General features: G+C 32.0%; 1 protein-coding gene across 3 annotated transcripts; it reads right to left on the reverse strand.

Annotated features, from left to right (window-relative positions):
- Positions 1-132: 132 nt before the first annotated feature.
- Positions 133-20,698, reverse strand: LOC130648884 (chromosome transmission fidelity protein 18 homolog). Of its 3 annotated transcripts, none has more exons than XM_057455002.1 (21): positions 20,412-20,693; positions 13,851-13,970; positions 11,228-11,484; positions 10,377-10,466; positions 10,253-10,305; positions 10,082-10,169; positions 9,416-9,589; positions 9,224-9,256; positions 8,311-8,408; positions 7,602-7,725; positions 7,210-7,255; positions 7,053-7,131; positions 5,833-5,926; positions 5,228-5,326; positions 4,829-5,063; positions 4,179-4,402; positions 3,024-3,173; positions 1,990-2,120; positions 1,680-1,826; positions 897-1,033; positions 133-390 (listed from the first exon to the last, which is right to left on the reverse strand). In XM_057455002.1, exons 1-21 carry the CDS (start codon positions 20,512-20,514, stop codon positions 269-271), a joined length of 2,604 nt encoding a protein of 867 aa, XP_057310985.1. In that variant the 5' UTR covers positions 20,515-20,693; the 3' UTR covers positions 133-268. The 3 variants fall into 3 exon arrangements, with proteins under 3 accessions (XP_057310985.1, XP_057310984.1, XP_057310986.1); XM_057455001.1 differs by having other exon boundaries at positions 13,851-14,051; positions 20,412-20,692; XM_057455003.1 differs by lacking the exon at positions 133-390 and adding an exon at positions 737-812 and having other exon boundaries at positions 13,851-14,051; positions 20,412-20,698.
- Between the last annotated feature and the right edge of the window lie 129 nt (positions 20,699-20,827).

Consider the following 20,827-nt stretch of genomic DNA (forward strand, 5'->3'; position numbering starts at 1 on the left):
AACACCGGAATTCACTTTTTCAGAATTCCAGGTTTTGCGTGATTTTTAAACACATTGCCACAATTTCAACGAATCGAACAAAATAAAAGTTCCTAAATTCAGTAAAACGAAGTTCTGAATAAAGAGCGATGGTTGGTTAAAATTTTTGTATTTTCCAGAAAGATATATCTACATATATTTCTAAATAATTCTGAAATTGCATCACACATTAAATTACCGGAGAAAAAGCTCCGATAAGTTAAGGCATATCCTTCGATTAATAAGGTATTTATAAAAATTCATGTATTTTGACAGTTCTTCTCACAGCGTTCGTGTATCCTTCGTTGAAACGAAATCGAATATCTTTGTTTAAAATTGATTTCTTTTTTCCGTCTTTCTTTAAAGTCGTCTCTGAAATGAAAACATTAGTTTCAGAAACAGCGCAGACAAGAAGAACAAAAACACGGATTTCTATAAATGCCTCAATCGCCATTACTGGTTTTAGTCACATACTAAAAGGTTGTAAAACAGCTGACCACAAGAGAGTGTAACATCCGAACCTTTGACGACCAAACATTCTTAAGAAATTTTATAGAATTCGCGAGTTTAAATTTAGATACTTCTCAGGAATTTATGTTTTAAAATGTTACCGCACCAAGGTGTACTTACGCAAGTTTTCATTTTTTGATTTTAACATCGGGTAGTTGTTGTTTCGGAATTAACTGTTTGAAAAACTTTTTTTGCCTTACCAATTGTATAATCGGTTTATCCAGAACATCCTACTAAATTGGTCAATTTCCAGATTTTTTATTCGTGCGCCAACACAACCTTTCCTAATCGAGTTTATACCTAGCAATTATTTATTTATTTTCTTTATCCTTTAATCTTTGATATAAAAAAATACAGATAAATTGTACCTTGCGTCTCTTTAACTTGAACGACACGCCCAAAAAAATCCAGATTTTGATGATCATCGGTACCTTTAATTTTTTTTGGTTCCAATTTTTGCCGGCTCACAACATCTGCACGCTTATTCGTTTTACCAACCGGCACACTAAAAACAAAGAGGAGGAGATATTTCTAACCATCGCAGATGTTTGAGACTTCATTGTGGTTTATCGTTCTTTTTTTATCTTAAGTTTCGTAATTCAAAGCACGAAGAAGCAAATGTCAAAAAAATGTCTAACAGAAGATTATTTTAACGTTGGAATCATGTTATGTCCATAGGAACAGCAGGGAATCTTCCTCTCTCTTATACCATATTTACTTTCTTTCTCCTCGCATGTTTAGTAAATTCGCTTTTTTACAGGGGGTTGAAAAAAATAGATACGTCTCTCGAATAATCCCACGTGAGAATACTGTATAGTTTGCACCGTATCTAGGTTCTCCATTATTTCCGCCAGATAACAGTGGTAATTAGAACTTTCAACAATTTCGAATGTGTTTAGGTTAACATTTCAATTAAAGTTGTTAAAGTTGCATTTTTTATTGCACAGAACGAATTTTTCTTGGCTTGTCCTTAATCTATTTGCGCTTTTACGTTTTTTACGGGTCATAATTATGTGAGTTTTTAAAAAAATTGCTCATTGTTGAAAGTGATGCTAACCGAACGCAAAATCCGGTAAATACGTGTTGCTTTTTCACATACTGCTTTCTTCAAGGATTACATTTTTGCTTTTTGGTTATAAGACCCCACTTACATATTCAATTCTTCTGACGCTTTCATAACTTTCTCAGCCCTCCTCATTTTCTCCAAGTCCACTTCACGAGCTATTAGTTGTTTTGTGCCGTACGGTAAGTGACGGTGCTGCGGCAAGCCGGTAAACGTGGTCAGTTCTTCTATGTTTCTATGATAACAAAAGTTAAGATTATAACTTATGGACATAAAACCAATAACTGTAGAAAAAGAGCTCTTAAAATTCAAAAAATCTGACATAGACATTTGCACGAGGTGTGGTCACTCGCACTAAAATAAAGATACGCGCATCACATTAAAATTTATAAACTTACGGTTCAAGTAAGTACGTATACTGTCCCTCTGGATTTCTTTCTTGGCGATAGGTCAGATTACATGCGATCATAACATCAACCAAACTAGCAAACATTTGCTTCTCGCTTTCACTGTACAATTTCGTGTTCACCTAAAACGAGACGACATAATTAAATATATATCTCTTTTTATATATGTCAACCAAATTGACCAAGTAAGCATATTGTAAACAAATTTTGAGATCGAAATAGTGTTTTTACAAGCATACGGATGCTGAGAAAGGAACATGCTCATATAGAAGAAGACTATACATGATATGGTCCAAATAGGTTTGATATATGATATAGTCGCAAAAAGGTTTTATATATGATGTGGTCGCGAATAGGTTTGATATATGTGGTCGCGATTGGGTTTGATATATGGTGTGGTCCAAATAGGTTTGATATATGACGTGGTCGCGAATAGGTTTGATATATGTGGTCGCGAATAGGTTTGATATATGATATGGTCGCAAAAAGTTTTTATATATGACGTGGTCGCGAATAGGTTTGATATATGATGTGGTCGCGAATAGGTTTGATATATGTGGTCGCGAATAGGTTTGATATATGGTGTGGTCCAAATAGGTTTGATATATGATGTGGTCGCGAATAGGTTTGATATATGATGTGGTCGCGAATAGGTTTGATATATGATATAGTCGCAAAAGGTTTTTATATATGACATGGTCGCGAATAGGTTTGATATATGGTGTGGTCCAAATAGGTTTGATATATGATGTGGTCGCGAATAGGTTTGATATATGATGTGGTCGCGAATAAGTTTGATATATGTGGTCGCGAATAGGTTTGATTTATGTGGTCGCGAATAGGTTTGATATATGATGTGGTCGCGAATAGGTTTGATATATGATGTGATCGCGAGTAGGTTTGATATATGATGTGGTCACGAATAGGTTTGATATATGATGTGGTCACAAATAGATTTGGTATTTGATAGTCGATTTCTATGCCCACTTGCGACTGATCAGTAAAATTATAAAATTAAAACTCACTGGTCGAAGGTTTGGTAATGTGATTAAAAACAGATACGGTATGATATCCAACAATGTCACGTTCTTTAAAAGGTTCCTTCTTAAGTGGGGTGCTGTTCCGTTCTTCATGAGTTGTAAGGTTTGCAAGTTGTGACTTTCTGTTAAATAGTTCTAAAAGGAATATAAAAAATATCAATATCTATTGTTGGAAAATTTGTTACCAAAATGTATCTGACTGGTAATTTTTTTTCAGTTAATTTAAGCGAAAAGCTTTTTGGATTCCACAATTTATGTTTGGTTCACAGCAGGTTAACGTACTTTCTTCCAAAGTAACATCGACAATAAAAAATCCATTTTTATGACATAAAAATGCTACCTATGAATTTTAATTGATTGATTCGAACATTCATAAAGCAAGTCTTTGCCAAAATCTTATAAGTGATTGCTAATAATTCGAACCTCCATAATTCGGACACCTTCATAATTCGAATGTGTGTTTCTGCCTCTGCCTTCGTCATATTTATCAATCACTTTAGCATTACCATAGTAACAATACTTTGTCACATTTTGGGAAAAAATGAATTTTTGCTTGCTCTTTTGTGTTATAACCTGTCTTTTTCTTTAAAAAAATCAAAATATACATAAAATATGACAAAGTCATTTGCAGCAGGTATCGATGAGCACGTGTGCAAAGGTTTGTTAAGTTTCTCCATCGTTAAGGGGGGTTTGGACATTTTAAGTCATGTATACATCGTGAAATACTAACATCTAAAATTCCTTGTAAAAGAGTTTTCCGCAACATGACCTTTCAACAATAGCCTATTTAAAGATGTGCAGAAGGTGAGAATATCAAACTGCACATATTTTTTAGAAAAAATTTTTTTTGTAAATTTTTTTTATTTATACCATTACAGTATTCTTAAGCACTAAATTCACTGCACTGAATTTTTTTTTTTACAAAAATCAACGTTCTAAATTTCAAACTCTGTATAATTATCTTTAAATGTTATAAATATCTTTTTATCCCCGGGAATCTACTGTCCCTAGTTCCTTGCGTGTCTCAATGTACTGCAAAAATGAGACTTTATAACCACTCCACAGAAACAGAATTATTTCCATCGAACTCTCCACATTTACCAGTTTCCATTAAACTTCCAGATCAAAATATCTTCCTACCTCATACGCCACATTCGAATATTGTATCTTCGGCGCTGTAGCTCTTGCAAAATACATATGAAAAGCAACAGGTAAAAATGCTGAGTATCTGTGCAACACAAAACTCTGTTGGCGTTGAACTTTTTCTTGAACAAGATCAGAAAATTCCAACCAATCTGCACCCATAATGATGGACTCCATGTAGGGATCTTTTGTCCTCGAGTTTAAATACTGATCGAATAAACCTAAGCAATACAATTTTAAATAACATCATTTATATCTCCTTAGTTTTTTAGTGCTTTTTTAATTTTCGAGGTGGTGTAAATCATGCCTTAGCACCTGACTATGATTGTCATTGAAAATAAGGGTATTATAGTATTTTGATTCTTAGATTTTTAGAATCTCCGGGCTAGATCAATTCTATAAACACTTTATAATTTTTAAAAAATATAAACAGGACATTTTTCTTATATCAAAAGTGAACACTAGAAAAGTTACGAAAAGTAAAAAATGTTTAAATGTAGTCCAACCTTTCGTGATTCATGAAGTCGAAACTGCTATACGATGAAAACGCTGGTTAATACGCCTTATATATTTTATCACATTATATCGTTTGTTACATTCTGACTTTCCTTTCTTTTCTCTGCACTAAAACATGAAATATGATATACCTTGCATCATTTTCTCGAACTCAGTGTTTCCGGACACAAGATGAAGCATGTAATAAAATCGTGCACCAGCACTGGTTTTCGGGTTCGCGTTTATCCCGGATAGTTTTTTTTTGGTGCGTGGTAATTGAAATACTTCTGTGAGAATCATCCGCAGACCTTTTTTCATATCTTTTTGTCCAATTTCCATTGTTTTCAAATCGTCCGGTTTAAATTCTTTAACTCTTTGCTGGATAAACTGTGAATTAAAATAAATTCTATTTACCAACTCTGGGTATGATTTAAAAACAACCCTGGGAAAACCGTACGAATTAAAATTAACGAAAGGTGTAAAAATTATCTTAATGTTAAATTGTAAAGTAACGACACAAAATGTAAGCTTTAGAGTTGCATGGGCATTACCTGAAGTGTATTTAAACACGATCTAATGTCGTTCTCAGCTTTTTCAGATAACAAAAGTAACGTGGTCATGTCGATGCGCAAACTTTCCAGTTGTGATATCTGAAAATAATTGTAGTAAACGTGAAACAACAACAACGACAACGAGAACGACGACGACGACGACAACGACAACAACAACGACGACGACAACGAGAACGACTGCAATGGAGTAGACATAGACGACGACAACTAGCGTGTCTATTGGATTTTTAAAATACTGTTAAGGTTTTAAAGGTTTTTATTATTTTATTATCTGTTTCTTCAACATTTTTTAAATATTTTTGTTATAGATGACATGTTATAAGGTTCAATGTAAATTGCAAAACATTAATACGAAATTGAAAATACCACGGGTATTATAACTAGACACAATTGCTTGCGGAAGTATTCAAACTTCAAGATAAGGTGTTTTATAGAGAATAGTAGATATTCAATTTTTTAAAGGTGACAGAGTCTGATTTCAACGCTTTCAGGATTTTCAGGGTCGGACAACAACGACAACAACGACGACGACAACGAGAACGACAACAACAATAAACAACAGCATGTACCACGTAACCACTCACCATTAGCAACCTATTTGTTAGCCGACTTGCAAGCGTCGGAGGAAAACGTAAAGTAAATGCGACCTGGCGCAACTGACGTAAAGCTGGTACATATCTAAAAAAAGTAAAATTACAAAAATTTCATAAAAGTAGATAATCATTTTTATTCAAGTCTAAGATATTTTTAACACGAGTAACACATTAACTAAGTCTCGTGTTGACTCGTATTAAATAAAATAAGAAAAAGAAATATTAAGAGACATAAAAATTATAAAAACTAAAATTTGGGAGGTTTGGGAAATATAGACATATGATGTGCATAAATCAGCTCGTAAAACACGGACGTTGACAGTCGTAATCAATTTTGGGCAAACAAATTTTAATTTTAAAACTGCTCATAAATGTCCACTGATACTTAAGGACTTCAAGTCCAGCAGGTATTTAATCTGGCTCAATGGTTTTATCACTATTTGTATAATTAACGTCGTAACGTTCCCGCTTGGGAGGTTGATGACCCCGAGCCTGATGACGTTAGATGTTTTCCATATTTTTATACGGAACTTTCTATACATGCAGCTAGTCAGACTCTTTTTACTCTTCGCTATTAACAATTAGATTAATCATTTCATTTCGTAGCAAATGAAAGTAAGTGTACCTCAGTTGGGTTTGCACGCAGGGGTACAAGATTCCTTTGACTAGCGCGTACTAAAGCCAACTTTGTTCCCTCCTACAACCCAAGCTATAGAAAGCAACAACCAGACAATACACACGCGACTTTTAGTGCAAACACTTCTAATTTTGTTGATATGATTTGAAAGAAAAACACACTAACTAAATTATTCCAATTATGGAACACACCTCAGCTCCTTATCAAAATCTAGTCTCTACGAGATAGATAAAAAAGTATTTTTCAATTTTCGGAAATGATATAAGAGATATTTTTTTCACAACACAGAAGATATAAAACATGATGAATATTTAGATATGCCTTCCTTTGGTACACTGAATTTGGTGTCCACAGGAACTAGCGATGGACTGGATACTTTTATAAAACCAGCCCCTGAACAATGATTCTACAGTCCTTCAAGAAAATCTCACTCTATTTATAAGTGTCATTGTTCTAAAAGGCCTTTGTTTCAGATTGTTGATTACACCCGTAGATAAAAAATCTCTTTTTTTTGTTCCACAAAAAACTATCAAACCAATTACACTTCTCCGCAAAGGTCTAAATAAAAACTTACTGATCGTTACATATACAAATAATAGGTCGATTTAAAATGAATTCTCTCTTCTTTCTTTTCTTCTTGTTCTTACCACCAGCTAATAACAAAATAAAAATAAAATATATAAGTAATTAAGTAAAAAGATGGATAGAAAAATCATTCTGAACAAACTTACCCATTTCAGTTGCTTTTACAATATCTAGGAGGATGTTTATCGCTTGCTGAAATAGACATGAAAAATGTGAATAACATTCATTTACGTTTTGCAAATAGTACTAATTAAGCCTTAAAAAAAGTCTTAGAATGTTTATCACATGAAAATTTTGTAATGAAATACACTTAATTTTACTTTACTAGGCTTGGGGTGGAAGTCAACAAAATTTCTTATGTAAATTAATCCATACACTGAAAAATGATTTTTTGCATATCCCTCAGGTTCAAAATTACTGAAAACAAAAAAATGCCAAAATTTGTGTTTATCGGAACATGACATAATCATTTACAAAATATTTATCATAAACTAATTTTCAAATAACATTGCTAGAAATTGAACGCATTAAAACATACTATGGGAGCTCCATCGATTTCATCGATAACAAGACAATTTGGCCTTTTTGATGCACCAATGGTAGCCTTCATCTGTGTAGTGGATTCAATTTTGTTTAAAAACACCTCAGGAGAACGATCATCACTGTCAAAAAAAGAAACGAATTTTCCTTAAAGCATTCATGGGAGAGCTTGCTGCGATAGTTATGAAAAAAAGGGTACCACACATGCATTTTTGTACTTGTTCGACCAATTTTACACATTAACCAATATAACGTGCAAATTTTGCAGAATTTAGTACCCAAGGAAATTAGTATGAATAACATTGGAAAGATTAAATAGATAGAAAAAAAAAATAAAAATGTTACAAAATTAATTTTGCAATGAGTAATGGTTATCCCACTTTATCATTTTTATTGACCTCAGATTATCATATGCTTCAGGTGATCAGACAAGATCAGTATTAACAGGGTGGTGATCAGTGTTTGTTTGGATTGTAAAATAGTATTCCAGTAGAAGAATAACACAGCAATTTACTATAATCTAAAGTTGTTTCTCAAAATGACCCGAACTACCCAAAATATGCGAAATTATATCTTTGCTACAAATTAACCAGCCTCTGAGCATAACAAAGATCAGTTAAAATATGCATTTCGATTGAAAATAATTTTAATAAATTTCAATTCTTAAACTTGATAACAATTGACTGAGAAAAATAAAAATTGTTTACCTTGCGTTCATTTCCACAACATTATAGCCGGCATGATGCGAGATTACATGGGCTAATGTTGTCTTACCAAGCCCAGGGTTTCCACATAACAGAGCAATCTGAGAAGAAAGCATGTGAACGAAAATTCTAAAAAACTGTTAGGAACATTGTAATAAACATGGATTACTGTTGCCTCTACAAAATGACACTAGAAAATGGTTTTATAATTAATCTTGGTGTGCTAAAAAACATTTATCTAAAGTAAAAACTTTTGTCTTTTCACATGTGAAAAACAAGTTGTGCTGCGAACTACATTTCCGAACTACATTTCCACTAATTTAGTCACAGCTATATATTTTCCCATGTTGAAGGTTAATCGCTACTTTTAGGGGCGGATACAACCATGAAAACCATAGTACTTTTGCAAAGCACATCAAAGGAGAGTCAAGCCTCAGCAAACACTCCTGAATGGAGATAAAATTAATAACTCAGATCCTGGGCACAAAGGAACTTTATTAAACGCTTATAATAATATTTTGCGTTGCTTTTAGACCAATTACTAGTTTTAGATACACAGGATTTTTGCATTGGATAATTCTACTTAGCCAAGAGCCGAAGTGGCCTAGTCTAAATCCACCCTTGACTTTGTGCAAGAAATACACTGATGCTTTAGATAATGTATGCTAATCTCTTATGGATTTCCATAAAGTAAAATAATAGCCAAGATTCTCTGTTTAAACGAAAAAAACTTGCAAAAATCTTGTTAGGCTAAGAAATAGCATTTTAAAATAACTAAATTTAAAAAGTTTTTCTAGATGAAACGAAATACCATGACTAATACTGTTATTTGTATTGGTTAACAATAAAAAAACACAGCAAAATGAGTGAAGGGATAAATAGAAAGAATGGAGTAAATATTTTTCTAAAAAACTACCTTTCGTTTCGGTCTTCCCTTGTTGTCAAGAACCTAAATACCATTTAAGGATAAATACATTGTGTACTCTTTTTCATACTACAAGTTTGTAAATATGGAACACAAATTAGTAATTTGATAGTTGGTAAAAAAAATAGCAGAAAGTAACATTTTTTTGAGAGAAATAATGACATATGAAAAAGCAAGCATTACCAAATCGTCCTCGAAATCATATTTTTGGAACGTAGGTTTACCATCTTTCACATTTGTTTGTTGTTGTTCTTTTTTCTCTGCCACCTTCTTTTGCCTCTTGCTTGTTTTTGTTCCTTTTTTAAACACAACATCATCCCAGAGTTTTAACCATCTTAAAAGATGACGGTTTGTTCCCTAAAACAAGATATTTCTATAGCTATATATCCCTAATAATAATTCTTAGTTGCTCTAAATTTTCAACCAACGAAAGCCTAATGTTCCTATACAGTCTCTTCCTATAAAAAAACGCGTAGGCTAACAAAAAATTTGAATTGTTCTCAAAACAATTATTATTTAATGAATTTCATGGACCATTGTCACGCTAATTTACGAACAAATGTATTTACATAAACAGTTCTATATGAGCGCTTTTCTAATTCAGTACAAGGCGATTGCTTTAGCAAAAATTGCTGACATGAAAAAAATTGAAGCAGAAAAGCAGTATGAAAAACATAATTTGTAAGGCTGAAATTTTAGCATTGTCACATAATCTGGAATTCTTTAAAACGCTTCTTATTAAGAGAATTATCAAAATTCTTAATACTTAACGAGTTAACAGTTGTAAGCACTAAGATAATTTGATGTTTTTTATCAACTTGTTTCTCATAAAAAAAATTGTATCATTACATCATCACTGAGTAGTTCTGTGTATTTTTTTGGTGTATATTTTTCCACCCAAAGTTCTTCGGCTTTAAACTCACATTTTTCTGCATTTCTATAACACAAAAGGAATGTTTAACAGACGGGAATAACCGTATTCAGCTAACAATACCTAAAAAAAGTTGAGAATTAGAATACCTTTCAATGTTAGCAGATGAAGATTCCAACCTTTGCATTGATCTTAAATGTCGCTAAAACGTAAGCACACACTAAACTTAAAAAATGTTTCTTTAGAAATAAACATAAAGTTGTATAGCGTTACCTTTTCAATCACCTCTGCTTTTAGTTGGTCAAAGGGAACAGATAACAGATTTAGGTTATTTCTAGAAGCATGTGCTTGCCACTTGTTTTGCTAAAATGTAATGCATTGTTATTATAATTAAAATTAATTACATTTCGAACCTTCCTTTTGCAGGGATTGTGTATTTAGGTTTTACCAGTCATAGTTTAATGTCCGTATAAATTGGATAGTTAAAATGTGAATATTAACATAATAGGAGTGTTGACTCATGTACTTGCTTGTTTTTATCATCAGGTATCAGACTTCTTTGATGCCCCACTTATTAGAACAACGCTATAAATACCCGTACATTGTCCACTTTTTGGATTTTATCAAAAAAAGTTAGAGCTAAAGATTTCCACCCGCCCTCTCTATACTTTAGCTGACATTCACAATGGAGTGCAGCCAAGATGTACATGTCATTGTAAGTGTGTCATATAATTCGAGTGCATTATGCTGTGGTGATTACTATCTTTGCTTTGTCAAGCTTTGGATGTGATGATCCGATTATGATTATTTGGCAATACCTGCATCTGTCCTGCCCGTCCTTGTTTAATCTTATTGTCTGGCATCCAGATCCATTCCCCAAATATACAATTGGGTTCCAAGGCAAAGGATGTTTTCTTATTATGATGTGCTATTATTGAAAAACCCAGACAATTAATGTTTCAAAAATTTTCTTTAATTAGCTTTATTCACAAAAATTAATACGGTTTGCAAAATTTTATTCTCAGAAAGAAAAAAAATCTAAAAAAATAAATTAGTGAAACAATAATCCAGTGACAATTATTTCTCCAAGATAATTCTCTCATGAAATCAAACTAACCACCTACCTCAATCGGCTTACCATCGTCATCCGGATGTAGTTTTAAAAAAACTCTATCACCTTCAGTACTTGTCACGTTTAAAGAATCTTCTCCGAGAACAGGTCTTCGAAATACACGCTTACGAGTTATGTTTAGCTGAGCATCATTGACAGGAAGCTCATTGATGTCTGACTTCAGATTCGCCAGCAGATCTGATATGTCATCTTTTGTTGAATTGATTTTCTTTGGTGAGTCGCCAAGTTTTAATTTCTTTGGTTTAAACTCTGAACAAAAGGTATAAAAGTATTAGGTCACACTTCATGATTGAAGGGTCCTGGCCGAGGGTTTTACCAATAATTTAATATCTTAATAATTACGTTACTCTTTGTTTGTTTAACATATATATATATATGTCCTGTCTAAATGCAACACACAGCATATTTATCCATTATTTCAAGTTTAGCCCAAATTTGTAAGTCAAATTTGTAAGTATACGTGGGCCATGTAACTTTAAAGGGATCCCAAAGTAATTATACAAGTTGGACTTACCTGAAAGATTTTCATAAGAAATTCGCAAAGACATATTCAATTTTTGTTAAAAGTTCATGTAAACCCAGATATCGTTTTTTAAATATTTGTTTCTCTTGCTGCCTTGGTGGCTGCTTCGATGTTCTTGTTCGTTAAAAATTTCAGACTAGCTTAAGTCCTTTTTAATGTGACCCTGTTACATAGTATTTCAGTAGCTGTTACAAATTAATGACTTTCACTCGCTATTATTAATGACTTTGATAACCAAAAACAATTAATATACTATCGCAACAAAGTTAAAAAAATTCAACATACTTTCCTCACCGATCTCTGTACAAATTTTTTTTATAAAAAAAATAAATCAATACTATATACTAGCCGTCTAAGGAATAAAACAAAAAAATAAGATATTAGCAGCAGGTGTGTGCATGATATCCTTTATTTCAAATTTAAAAGAATTTATTTCAACAAAGAGGTTGTAAAAATTACTGATCTATAACCTGTCGACCTAGGTGGAGTATAATGCTCAAGTGAGTATTGCCAACCTTGTTCTTGACAATCCTTGGGGACGAGGTTGCCTAAGAAAATCAATAGTAAAGAATACTGCTTTAATTCATCCCATGATACAGAAAGAGCCTAAAATTACTGTCTAATTAAAGTTTGTTTTCATGATACTCTTCCAATATGTAGCGCAAACATCAACGTAGTCTAGTAAACTAAACTCATCATTTTTCACTTTTGTGATAGCATGCTAAAATAAGCAGGGTTACATAAGCAGGACAGACATCGAAGCGCGAGAGCAGAAAAGAGAGACAGGTATCCTGTCTAACATCAACGCTGCTCTGCACCTCCATGATTAGACATTTTAAAATCACACATCATACATTAATGCCCAGCGAAAACCTCATAATTCGCCATTTTTAGCGTCGACAAATAACTGCTGTGGCTATATTCACACTATTAGAATACTATGGCAGCTTTTAAATTTTTAAACTTAACAAAACACAAAAAAATGTTTTAGCTACCTCCATAATAAAAAATATTATTTTTACCAGAGAAAAGCAAAGAAAAATAAGAAATAAAATAATAGTTAATTGCGTAAATATTAAAGTTCAACGCAGAAAAAACGGCATTTTATTAAATATATTTTAGCGTCTTCTGCAATGATTTAATCAAACTACATTGGTGACAAACTGTTTTTAATGATGCAGTTGAAGCGCAAAACTAACTGGTTTTTTGCTAAGAGTTTGTTGCTCATGCATTGCCATAGGAGGCAACTGAAATATGCTCTGGAAAAACAAATACTTTTTTCCGTTGTTATATCTTTGGCTACTTTTTACACGTTTACCGCACAATGCCTAGGGACATTTTATGTGCGATTTTACCATGTCAAACAATTACCAACGCAAAGGTACATGTTTTGAAAATATATCGGCAATTACCTCAGCAAATGCCGACGGCAATTACCTCAGCAAATGCCGAGTGTCGTCTCAAATAACAAAGGTTGTAACCGCCCTTAATCCTATTCGTGCTGGAGGGGGAGAGTGATGCAGCCACCTCTTCCTTCTCTCTTCAACTTTTTCCATACCTTTTTATGGGCTTATAGTCACACCTTGATATTTTGTTACTCATATTTGCCCTTCAAAATATATCTTTTTAAAATAAAATGTTGAATAATCAGTAACTTTCACAAGCTGCGTTTCAAATAAAAGTCCTTTAAAATAAAAATCATGCACAATTTTTTTAAAAAACTAATGGTTCGTAAAGAACTTTATGCAGAATTATTTTAATTTTTTTTAAAAATAATTGTTCATAGAGAGCTTTCGTTTCACTTAGCGGCCCGAAGGTATATGTTCTGGCTATACAGTCAGCAATAATTAAAGCGCTACTGAAATATTAAGTAACAGGGTCACGTGCCACTAAAAAAGACTGGAGCTAGAATGAAAATTTTTAACGAAGAAGGTCGAAGATTATTAGTGGAAGTTTTATTTTTAAAATCTTAACAACCTATTAAGATCTGTACAAAAATAAAACAAAATCCAACACAACTTTTTCAACTTTTTTTTATGAAAACAACTTGTTTGTTTTTTACAAAGAGACAGTTAATACTATAGAATCATACTTTTTTTTGGAAGATCATTGAGCTCATCATCATTGTATTGCAAAACCTCCTCATCTGAATCAACTTCATCATCACGACAACGTTTTACTGATAAACTTTTTGCTCCATTGTTATTTGTCTCTAGGTGAAGAAGACCTTTATCTAAGTCTGCATTATTTCGTGCTTTTTTGTCAACTTTCTGTACATTAAAATCAACCATGTCTAAATACAATAAATAATAAACACTAATAACCAATATCCATAGATGGTTCTGCATGTTGAACTTTTTATGTATATTTTTAAAATAACGAAAAAGTAAAAAAAAAAACTTGAGACACAAAGAATGAAAATTAAAAATTAATTTCTAAATATCAAATCATTTTTCTGATTTATTTTCAATTCTAGGCAAGCCAAAAAATACACATAATTCTAGGTGGGGTGATAAATTTTTAAAAGCAGTCAGGCCAAGCCAGTTTTGAGCACACAGAAAAAATCATAAGTTACGATTGTGGTCCACAATGAATCATGACAACAAATTAAGTACAAATTGTTGAAGCAAACTTTATTATGTGAACTTATATACACTTTCCTTATTCTTGTTAATAATGGAATAATGTAATAATCAAATTTCACACACATGAGTTTTTTGACCTTCAATTAAAATGGACCATATATGTCCAATAGTGTTAAGATTTTAACACCTATTAATGATCCATATTACACAGGCCTTGTATATTGTCATATTGTCATAGGCATGTGGTATATTTAGTATACACAATTGTGAAATTTATCTTTTTGTTTAAACGTTTTTAATTCTGTTTGTACCTTCCCCATCATATTAAAGGGAAACTAAGGTCAAAATTTTTTTTTTCATAAAAACGTTTATTATACTATTTAAAAAAGATACCTTAAATTTTTTTTCAAAAAAAATGTATTTTTATGAGGATTTTAGAGTAAAAAGGTTATTATTTACATCTCCGTTAGAGTACATAAAAAAACTCTACGATGGAAAGCAATGACGTATGATCCGCGAGTGAGTAAGTGAAACCATACTATAAGGTTCGCCTGATTTGATGTATGAAGACATAAAAGATGAATTTTACTTCTTAACTATAATTGTACATTTTGTCTTTACTACTCAAAATGCCAAGTTGCCTGGCATATCCTTGAAATTATTTTGATATCTGCGATGTCTAATGCTTGCTGTCTCTAATACGGTGCGATTTAAACAAAGAATATTAAAATCTTTATGCAAGGTAATACATGTATTCTCTTCCAGCTTTTCTCCAGTAAAGTTGTAAACTCCAAACAACACTTGCATTCTTCAACAGTCATTAACTCGTGTATATCACATTTTTTACACTTACACCAATGTAAGTTTTCTAACCTGCTTGAGTCTAAATCCTCATCTTCGTCGTCGTCTGAAATATCATTCGCAGTTTTTGATGAACAAATGTTTTTCAACTGACTTTCAGTATATTCAGGTTCGTTATCATAATACCCTTTGCAAATACTTTCATCTGTTTCAGAACTATATACTTCGCTATGTTCACTAGCACAACTACTTTCTTCGCTGCTATCCATGACTAAGTGATTTTGAGTCTCGCGGCTCATACGTCATAATTCTGTATGGTTCACGAGGAACCGTGAATGGAGTACACGGTTAATTTTAGAAAACCTTAGAACTTTAATGGGCTAAAACAGCCTAAATAATGAAAATTAAGAGTTAATTTTTTTTCAATAGTTTATTTAGATGTTATACAACGTTCTTAATTTTTTTTTAACAACATTTTTTTTTGACCTTAGTTTCCCTTTAAGTATGCACTAAAATTGTTTTCTCCTGCCAACAGAGTGGGGTAGGTATCAGTTTTAACCATTCACAAGCTGCTGTAAAGACCAAATCTGTAATTATGTGTTTCAAGCTAATTTTGTCGTTTTTCTTTTTGTTAAATGCATTTATTTTATAATAATGTTGGGTCATCTACAAATTTAGTATAGACTTTTTATATAAATATATACAAATTTAATTGCATATAATTTTTATAAAAATCACAATCATAATTCGCACACAATTTGTAAATTAGTTACACAATTTAATTAAAAATCGCATACCGTAAATGATCAATTAAGCCCCCACTCCCGAATAACCCTCCTCCCGAATAAGCCCCCTCCCCCAAAACCTATTTTGACAAATAAGCCTCCCTCCCCCGAATAAGCCCCAATGGGGGCTTATTCGAATTCACAGTAATTTCAATATAGTTGATAGGGACTGAGAAAATACTACTATAAACAATTGATTAAATGGTATTAATTCGCAGGTTGAGGTATTAATAACACTCATGGTTATAATATCCAATTCAAAGGTAGGGTGTTTTTTTCTTCTTTAAATTTGTCGAACAATATATATTTCCAAAAATCTTGCACCCTGTTAAATCAACATACAGTGCAGTCTGAATGTAATCTACCGCGTACACGCAAATATCACACCTTTGCATGGAGGACGGCAGTCGTTTGTCTTTTGTTATAATTAAATCCCTTGAGCGTTTTGCGAGTTTATATTTGCGTGTTAAAAAACAATGCGCTCGTGAAGAAATATTGGAGCAATTATATTTCTTCTAATAGCGAGACGCATTGTGTAAATGTATTGATAAGCTATTCCATTAAGTATTAGCGTGAAGTAATTAAATAATAAAAATCTTTCGCAAAGTTTTATAATACATTGCGCAAGAATGTATTGTTGATTTAATTACTTAAAAAGATACCATCGTGTTTAATCTACAGTAAAGTCGAGATGTAAGCGTACGCGTACACTCAGGTTTCACACCTTTTTCTCGGAGGCGGTAGTTGTTTGTCTTTTGTTCTTATTAATTATCTTGCGAGTCTTGTAAGTCATTCACTTACGTGTAATAAACAACAGATTATTGAAGAAAAAATAGCTTATTATAACTGCGCGTAACTATTGTTAAATAGTGTTAACATAACTATTCCCAATAGCATAATTGCAAATGTTATCAACTCTATCAATGTGACATGAAGAGCCATGTTTAATATTTTTATTAAACAAAAGTTTTGCGTGGAAACTAAATAAACTAGCGAGAAGGCATTGTTGGTTGCGCAGGTTAAATAAAGCTTTTAAGCGATAGAAATTATTATATTTTAACAAAGATTGAAACTTTAATTTTGATAGAAAAGCTATTTTAGATCGTGTTTCAGAAGTTTAAGAACGAAAAACGGTGATAGAAATGTTTTTTAGATCGCATTTTAAAAGTTTAAAAACGAAAAGCGGCAATAGAAATGTGTTTTTAGATCGCTTTTTAAAAGTTTTCAAAGGAAAAAGAACTTTTAAAAGTTTTGCATGTTAAAAAATATGTTTCGACGATAAAGAAATATTACTAAAAGTTTGAAATGTAGCATTAGTTTTTTTTAAATATTTAGTTCATTGGATTTGTTGTTTCTTAAAAAAGCTTGTGTTTTTTAAATATATCGAGATTAAAATTGCGTTACTATAATTAGTTTCATTGTTAAAAAAATAAAAATCCAATGGACTCTGCGTTTAATTTTTTCTTGCGCAGAGTATTGTTTATAAACAATGATTCTTGCTATGCTTTTGTTTTTAACACGAAGCAATTATTTTTGCGCAATTTGAAAGGAACTCGCTATCCTATTGTTTTTTTTAATGAAAGCAATTATTTTTGCAAGTTGAGTGTACTTGTACGCTTACATCTGGACTGGACTGTAAGAAACATACGAGAAGCATTGTTCACAACTATTAAATGCCGCTTTTCGTTTTAAAACTTTTAAAATGCGATCTAAAAAAACATTTCTATCGCCGCTATTTGTTTTTAAACTTTTAAAAAGGGATCTAAAAAAACATTTCTATCGCTGCTTTTCGATTTTAAACTTTTAAAATGCGATCTAAAAAAACATTTCTATCGTCGCTTTTCGTTTTTAAACTTATAAAAAGGGATCTAAAAAAACATTTCTATCGCCGCTGTTTGTTTTTAGACTTTTAAAAAGCGATCTAAAAAAATATTTCTATCGCCGCTTTTCGTTTTTAAACTTTTAAAATGCGATCTAAAAAAACGCTTAACTACTGCAATTAAAAGTTTCAAAACAGTTCGCGCAAAATAGATTGCTAAAATTTATCTTGCAACCTATTGTGATTAAACAATCGATCGCGTGGGGTCATTATTTATCAGTGAGGCAATTATTTTCTTAAAAAATAAAAGCTATCGCAATGTTATTGTTCTGTGTAACTATTCATGCGAGTTTCGCGTCCGCGGTAGATTACATTCAGACTGTACTATACTTTGCTGGAACAACAAGTCTGACCTCCCCTTTTCTCTTTTCAACCACAAATGCTTCAAGTTTGTTTTCAGGCGCTGCGTTTAAAAAGTTTATAAGTAAACAAGAAATTTCTATTGGTAGATATCTAACCAGTAGTGTTACTTCATTGGTTGATTTAAAAATGCCAATAACATTTTGATCATATTTTATACGATACTGACATCTCTACATCTTTGAAAGTTTTATTCACCGTGACAAATAAAACCAACGTTATAATCGTATTGTTCTCACTCTGAGAATTCGAATTTAAATGTTTAGGTAATTCGATTGTTTTGTTTTTGAATAGAATTTTGTTTCAATTTTTTTTATTTTCATTGCAAAATGGAACTAGAAGGAGAGAAAATAAGTTCTTATACGATTAAGTTTAAACTTGAAGTAGTTGAACTTGCGGAGAACAAATCATTGGGGCTGCTGCGGTGAAAAGTAAAGTTGACCGCCATTGTATTCGTGATTGGAAGAAAAAAAAAGGATCACTTACAAGAACTTTCAAAGTCAGTTAGTAACAAGAAAAGGAAACGTTTACAAGGGGCTGCCAGAAAACCGTTGAGAAATGAAATGGAGGAAAAAGTATCAGAATGGATTGTTGAACATCGTATGAAGATGCTTCGTGTGTCAAGGAAACTTATCAGGAAGAAAGCAATTATTGTCCATGGAGATTTAAAACGTACAGATCCAGATAGGTATGACGAAAAATTTGGAGCAACGAATGGTTGGCTTTTTAAATTTATAAAATGAAATAACTTATCATTAAAAAGAAAAACTTCCATGGCACAGATAGATCCGATCGTCTCGTACATATTACGTGTTAGAAATTTTCATACCAACCAGCCGAAATTATAGCATTTGATGAGACACCTATTTGGGCGGATATGGTGTCAAACACAACAGTGGAAGTTGTTGAGAAAAATACTGTTCTCGGACAGTTTAACTTTAAACGCAGATTATTAGATAGTCAATTATTTAAGTGTCAATTAATGCCAGTTGTTGGAGCATCTCTTAAAGCTAAAAAGATTGACACCGTTTTGGTCCCTGGAGGTTGCACAAATACATTTAGACGCCAGATAAAGAGATCCATTGTTTCAAAGAATATCAACCCTTTCAGGCTTGTCTTCCAATGCTCAATGAACAAATACAAATGGTAAACGAGAAGGAAGACAACCCATTTATCCCAGATGCCGAAGAAATGATTGATGCAGCTCCCTTAGAGATGATCGTTGACGAGGACGAAGAAGGCGATAGTGATACTGAGATCAATTAGTGTTTTTATTATACTTTTAGAAAAATATGTTGTTCTAAAATTGTTGTTTTTCTTTTTTAGCACACTAGATTTTTGCATAATTTTATAAGCCCCCCTCCCCCAAAAGCCATTTTGACAAATAAGCCCCCGGGGGCTTAATCGATCATTTATGGTACAAATTTTATACAATTTTAATACAAATCTTTTGCGAACGCAATCATACAACTGAAAACAATGCTGAATTTTGTTCTAAAATCAACAAAACGTATAAAGAATAAACAACGCAATATATGATCTTTTTTAGAAATCTAAGGCGACTCCAATTTAACTAGTTGTTCTACCGACGAAGTCGATAGTAGGTTACGGTCGGTCAGTTACAGTTTAGCTAGCGCAATTTTAAACATATATTTTAATCATAACGAAGGAGGGTGTTACGAAGTCTGTCTTGTTTTTCTCTTGTAATATATATAACCATTTTAGTGAAAGTAGCTAATTTTCGTTACAAATCACATAAAAATTTCTGCTTAACCACGTAACTATTTTTGTGATTACAAAATTAGCGCATCGCGCATTTTAGTTTAATCGCAACAAATTACCAAGAACAAAGAATAAAAAAAAATAACATGATTGATTATCTTCTATGCTCATTACATTTTCACGAGATGGGATGAGAATTTGTTTTTTTTCCTTTTTTTTTCTTTAAAACTTTTTTGTTCAATGTTATTATTCTTTGTTTTCGTGTAAATTAGGGTCGGTTGGGCCCGTAGAACAAGCCATACGAATTAAATCGAAATTTAAATCTTTTGTACGAATTTAATTCCTATATACTGTGAAATAAAATTTATATGGCATATACAATTATTTTATATATGTATTTATGCAAATTTTGTGGATGATCCCTTAATTTCTTGTATTCAGACACATAACAGGTTGTAAAAAAGAGTATATTATAGAAACACTTTGATGTGCTTTTCTCTTTAAGTTAAAAAGAGATATACCTTCTTCTATTTCTGCCATCATATCAAAATCATCTGCATATTTATCTTCATATGCATCATAATCCTCCTCTTGTATGAAATCGGCAGGATCGAAATCTTCCATTGTTTTCAATTACGTTTTAAATCAAATTGATTAGTTTTTGTTGATACCTAAAATAAAATATATATTATTCTAATCTACATTCTTGGCTATATACTCTTGAACCTTAATTTAAATAGATATGGTGTTGACTTGGAGAAAAGATAAAATACAAGCAGAAAAAAAAATTCTGTGTAGTTTAAATTAAATTTTCTATTGTTTTAAATGTTTAAAGTATTCTTAGAGAAATTCTTCACTATCGTTTTTAAAAGAATCCTTTCAGTTTATTTGAAATGATCTCTATATGATTATGAAACGAATTGTAAAAATAATTTTC

This window comes from Hydractinia symbiolongicarpus, chromosome 7, assembly GCF_029227915.1.
Source record: "Hydractinia symbiolongicarpus strain clone_291-10 chromosome 7, HSymV2.1, whole genome shotgun sequence".
In the NCBI taxonomy this organism is placed as follows: domain Eukaryota; kingdom Metazoa; phylum Cnidaria; class Hydrozoa; order Anthoathecata; family Hydractiniidae; genus Hydractinia; species Hydractinia symbiolongicarpus.

Coding starts and splice junctions, on each gene's coding strand:
- LOC130648884 (XM_057455001.1), bottom strand. CDS start 20,514: ATGGAAGATTTCGATCCTGCCGATTTCATACAAGAGGAGGATTATGAT. Junction 10,170..10,252: donor TCATCTGCTAACATTGAAAG/GTATTCTAATTC, acceptor TTTGTGTTATAG/AAATGCAGAAAAATGTGAGT. Junction 7,256..7,601: donor AAATCGATGGAGCTCCCATA/GTATGTTTTAAT, acceptor TGTCTATTTCAG/CAAGCGATAAACATCCTCCT.